The sequence below is a fragment of the Mugil cephalus genome, chromosome 22 (genome assembly GCF_022458985.1).
Source record: "Mugil cephalus isolate CIBA_MC_2020 chromosome 22, CIBA_Mcephalus_1.1, whole genome shotgun sequence".
Classification (NCBI taxonomy): Eukaryota; Metazoa; Chordata; class Actinopteri; order Mugiliformes; family Mugilidae; genus Mugil; species Mugil cephalus.
In genome coordinates, this window is record NC_061791.1 from 13924500 (window position 1) to 13929870 (window position 5371).

Here is a 5371-nt window from a genome sequence, read left to right on the forward strand (position 1 = left end):
GAACAGTGACAAAGACTTCCCCCTACTGGACTGACTGATGTATTACAGGTGCGTGTCTGTAGGACAGGTGGAACAGACTTAGACAGGGAAACTAATTGGTCATAGTAGCTTAGTTGTTGCAAAAAAAAAAAAAAGAAGATGAGCTGTTATCCAGCTGGATAGAGTGGGGAATAAAACAAGTTGATCGTCAAACTGGGACAATCTATTATGGATTGTCCCTTGGCAGCAAGAGGCATTAGCGTCACTGCTGAAATGTACCATTCACCAACATCCAGGATACTGTTAAAAAATAATGACACATATCCTAAATGAATCAACGCAGTTGCTCTTTCAGTTCTTGGAAATTTGCTGACTACATTGTATTCCCAGTACAAAAATAATAATAATAATAATTAAATAAATAAACCTTATGATCAGAGGATTGCACAAATGCAGTATGTGCAGCAGTGCTATGCCCATGAAGCATAAAAGGTCACAAGCCTCATTTCTAGGTGAGAGGGCTCCCTCTGCTGGCCGCCCCTGATACTGACGAGCAACATCTGCTTCTTACATTGACTTGACAATTCATTCCTGCCCCGTTAGTCAATTAGCGCAGGGGGTTGATCAAAAGACTTAAACAATTGAATTCGCTTCCTGTATTTCTTACTTTGAAACCACGTCGAACCTTTTTTTTGCCGCCTCGCTCACAATGCAGCCCCATAAACAAGTCAAGCCTTTGGAAAAAAAAAAATTCTCTGGGGCCCTGCTGACAATGTGGTCGTTCGTTGCTGTTTTTAAAATTTATCCCAGGTGTGTTTTTGTACCACTTTGTGCCTCCTTCCTCCGCAGCATGTTGATGTAATACGGTGACCTGCAGGCAGGTGGCGCAGGACAGAGAGAGGACTTTGCATTGCTTTGACCTCACTGCCAGACCATATACCTGCCTACATAGCCCATATCGCCACGGGTTCTTTGCACCCTTACGGAAAAGTTGTATGACTTTTTCACATGTGGAAAAAATGTAATGTGGGTACATTTTTTTTGCTCATGTGAAATGTAAGATGTTAAAAGCATGTGTGAATATAATCTCATTTAAAATCGATTGAAATGCCTCTAGTCAGACACAAATATGTTCTGACAATGTAATTTCTTTTCTATCTGGGGCTCTGGATTGGGTAATTTATTTCTAAGTGCTCTATGTTATCTGAGTATAAACAGGTGTGAGTCCTTTGGCGTCCACGGTGCGGCGGAGGCCCCCCTAGTGGCCATCCAAAATGTCAGTCATCTGTATCTGGGCATATGCAGTACACATATATGACACTGTTTCCCTTTCTCCTCTTCTCCTGGTTTAATTATTGTGCCGTTCAAGCCTTGATCTTTATATGGCCTTTTAGAAATAAAATGCCATTTACAGATATAATGCGTAAGTAATAAGTAACTAAATAATTTACAGGCTTGACAAATGTAAGACATTATCATCAGGGTGTCCACAAAGCTCTCTCTCTTAAAAAAAAAAAAAAAAAAAAAAAAATCAGCTTCTCTTCATTGGGGCATTGTAGAATCCCATATAGAGGTTTAAATCCTTCTCCTTACACACAGGGTCCATGAATGCTTAGCCATTGTTGTCCTATAGATCATTTTGCTCTCAAAGTGCTGACTTCCTTGTGATTTATAGAGTTTTAAAAAGTAAACCTTCAGGCTCCTCTCATGCGGAACCACTTCCCAGTTTGGGTTTGAGAAGCAGCCAGCCTCTCTGCTCTAATGGTTAGACTTAAAACTTTCCTTTTTTATGAAGCTAATTGTTGGGGCTGGCCCAGGTGACCTCAATGTGTTAATGTCTCACTGCTGCTTTATGGCACGTTATTAACTCTGTCCCCCACCCTTTATCTCCCCTCTCCTCGCCCCTCACCCTTCTGTGACTGTGGCCTTGAGCTGGAGTTATACGATACCATTGCCATGCCCACTTAGCAAGTTTCAGACTCTGGCCTCATTAAGCTTTAAGGATTGTAATGGATTGTAATTGACCCTGTATGAATAAAACTGAATTGAATTTGTGTGAGAGTGTTTGACATTTGTGCTTTGTGTGTGCTGCAGAAAAGAAAAACGATGGCATTTAGTTTAAGTTTTATGAATACGAAGGTTATTGAGAAAGATTCACAGAACATGTCATTTTAGACACTTGTTTACAGAACATATGTATTCTAAACGTGTGTGATTATGTATATGAACCTTCAAGCTCACAGATGAAATTAGAGTAGCCGCTTTTCACAGAATGGATTTTCTTGTGCCAATTCAACTTCCCCAATTGAGTGAAACTCTTCCCACACTGGTCACAGACATACGGCTTTTCTCCAGTGTGGATACGCTGATGATACTTCAGACTCTTTGCATGGCTGAGACTCTTCCCACACTGGTCACACAGGTAAGGCTTTTCTCCAGTGTGGCTACGCTGATGAGACTTCAGAGTCCCCAGACACCCGAAACTCTTCCCACACTGGTTACATAGGTAAGGCTTTTCTCCAGTGTGGCTACGTTGATGAGACTTCAGAGTCCCTGGCCGGCTGAAACTCTTCCCACACTGGTCACATAAGTAAGGCTTTTCTCCAGTGTGGCTACGCTGATGAGACTTCAGATTCCCCAGACGCCCGAAACTCTTCCCACACTGGTTACATAGGTAAGGCTTTTCTCCAGTGTGGCTAAGCTGATGATAATGCAAATCCCCTCTCTGCCTGAAACTCTTCCCACACTGATCACATAGGTAAGGCTTTTCTCCAGTGTGAATACGTCGATGACAATGCAAATCCCCTATCTGCCTGAAAGTCTTCCCACAGTGGTTACATAGGTAAGGCTTTTCTCCAGTATGGAGAAGCTGATGAGACTTCAGAGTCCATGGATGTCTGAAACTCTTCCCACACTGGTCACATAGGTAAGGTTTTTCTGCAGTGTGGATACGTTGATGAGACTTCAGATTCCCCAGACGCCCGTAACTCTTCCCACACTGTTTACATGGGTAAGGCTTTTCTCCAGTGTGGATACGTTGATGAGACTTCAGATTCCCCAGACGCCTGAAACTCTTCCCACACTGGTTACATAGGTTAGGCTTTTCTCCGGTGTGGATAAGCTGATGAGACTTCAGAGTGTTTGAATGGCTGAAACTCTTCCCACACTGGTTACATGTGTAAGGCTTTTCTCCAGTGTGGATACGCTGATGACAATTCAAATCCACTATCTGCCTGAAACTCTCCCCGCACTGGTCACAGAGGTAAGGTTTTACTCCAGTGTGAGCACGCTGATGAATCTTCAGACTGTGGGATGTCCTGAATCTGCTCCCACACAGGCTACAGCAGTATGGTTTCTTCACAGCTTGCATAGGCTGATCCAGTTGTCCTTCACCAAAACAATCCAGACTCTGATCAGGAGTCCTTTCTGGGTGTTTGAAGATTTGGCTCTAAGAAGCAAAAACAAATTTTTAAAAACGTTACAAAATATCACTCTTAATCTTTAAAACAAGTTACAGGGATCAACGTATCATAACCTATGGTGGCCAAATAAACACTGAATTGTTGTGTCAATGTGATTTTAGAAACATTTATGTCTAAGTTAAAGAAATATGCAAGAGTCGTGACATCTGTTAAATCACCTTGAAACAACATATACAGGTGAGTTAATGTTAACTCAGATACGTGAAAGCCAATTTTTTTTATCAGGAAATGCTTGTGGGTCTTTCATTTTTTTAAGAAATGTGATGCAAAAATCAACTATTTAGATCATATACCAAGAAGGGGCTGGTCATCTGAACAGTGGCAAAAATATTGAGCAGCGAATCTTCTCTCAGAAGAACAGTTTTGAATTAAAATTACGTTGTGGCACAGGAATTTGGCCACAGTTTGGGAATATTGCAAACGATTTTAAATTCTAACAAAACCAGCTCAGCGATTTACCTCTGCCAGGGATCTCATTTTGTTGCCAGTCGTGTTATCCTTCTCTTCTGGGATAAATTCCTCCATTGATGAATCAGCACTGACATAGTTCACACAAAAAAAGAAGAAGAAGAAAGAAATCAGGAAAAAAATATCCATAAAAGCTGTGTTTACAACATCACATTATACATAACTTACACTACCTGGAGTGTGAGGATTTCCTTAATTTTTTTAAAAAAAAACTTAAGTTGTCCCCCAAACAAAATTCCCATTTTCTAAAGCTACAATCCTCTAAACCACTGGCCAATTACAAATGAAGGGCTGAAGAAAGTTTGCTTTCTTACCTCTTAGAGGTGAATCGGTTCCTGCAGATTAATGGGCCTCTTCACATAGAAGTTTGAGAGACACAGCTGATTTCAAAGGTAAACAAATTTGAATCGGAATGACAGCAATTCCAGAAGTGTTTCACTCAAAAAAGCATTCAATGCACTGAGAAGTCTGACCGCATACCAAAAATATGTACATTTAGGTCTACATATATTTGGACACTGACACAAGTTCAAGATACAGTTGTATAATCCATTTAAGCTTAAAGTGCAGACTCTCAGTTGTAATTTGAAGGTATTTACATCCAAATTGGAGGAAGGCTTTCTGAATTGAAACTCTTTCATACGTAACTGCCTCTTTTTCATGCAACCAAAAGTAATTGTGCCATTTACTAAAATGCGATTGTATGGGCTGCATGGGCTATTCACTCAATGATCCTTCACCATTTTAGCAGGTAAAAGGTCTGGAGTTGATAGGTGTGGCATTTGCATTTGAAGCTGGTGCCGCAACATGCAGTTAAAGGAGATCTCAATGGAAGTGAAACAGACTATCCTTTGGCTGAAAAAGAAATATCAGACAGCCAAATCATCAGTTTGGTACATTTGGAGAAAAAAAAGGGAGGGGGTGTACTGGAACTCAAGAAAGGACTGGACTTCCACGGAAAACAACAGTGGTGGATGATCACAGGATCCTTTCCATGGTGAAGAAAAACCCCTTCACAACATTAATAATGCATTGGTTTTATATAGCACTTTTCCATTAGATGCTCAAAGCGCTTACAATTGAATGCATCATTCATTCGTTTTCACAGTCACACTCTGGTGGTGGTACGCTACCCTAGTAGTCACAGCTCTCCTGGGGCAGACTAGTGGCTGCCAATCCTCGCTTACAGCCTCTCCAACCACATTCTCCATGAAGCAAGTGAAAAACTGAAGACTTTGTGACACCAAGTACAGAGGGTTCACTGCGTGGTGCAAACTGTTCATGAGCCTCAGAGTCTAAGGCCAGACTATGCTGGAACAGCATTTTTTTTTTTTTTTTTTGGACAGATGACACTAAGATCAACCTGTGCACGAATGATGGGAAGAAAAAAGTATGCAGAAGACTTTGAATGGCTCATGATCCAAATCACACCATATCTTCTG

At 41.1% G+C, this 5371-nt stretch overlaps 1 protein-coding gene across 1 annotated transcript; it reads right to left on the minus strand.

Annotated features, from left to right (window-relative positions):
- Nucleotides 1–2096: 2096 nt before the first annotated feature.
- On the minus strand, nt 2097–4320 carry znf1041 (zinc finger protein 1041). Its single transcript, XM_047575422.1, has 3 exons — nt 4244–4320; nt 3921–3999; nt 2097–3427 (listed from the first exon to the last, which is right to left on the minus strand). The coding sequence occupies exons 2-3, from the start codon at nt 3984–3986 to the stop codon at nt 2195–2197; spliced, it is 1299 nt and encodes a 432-aa protein (XP_047431378.1). The 5' UTR covers nt 3987–3999; nt 4244–4320; the 3' UTR covers nt 2097–2194.
- Nucleotides 4321–5371: the final 1051 nt, after the last annotated feature.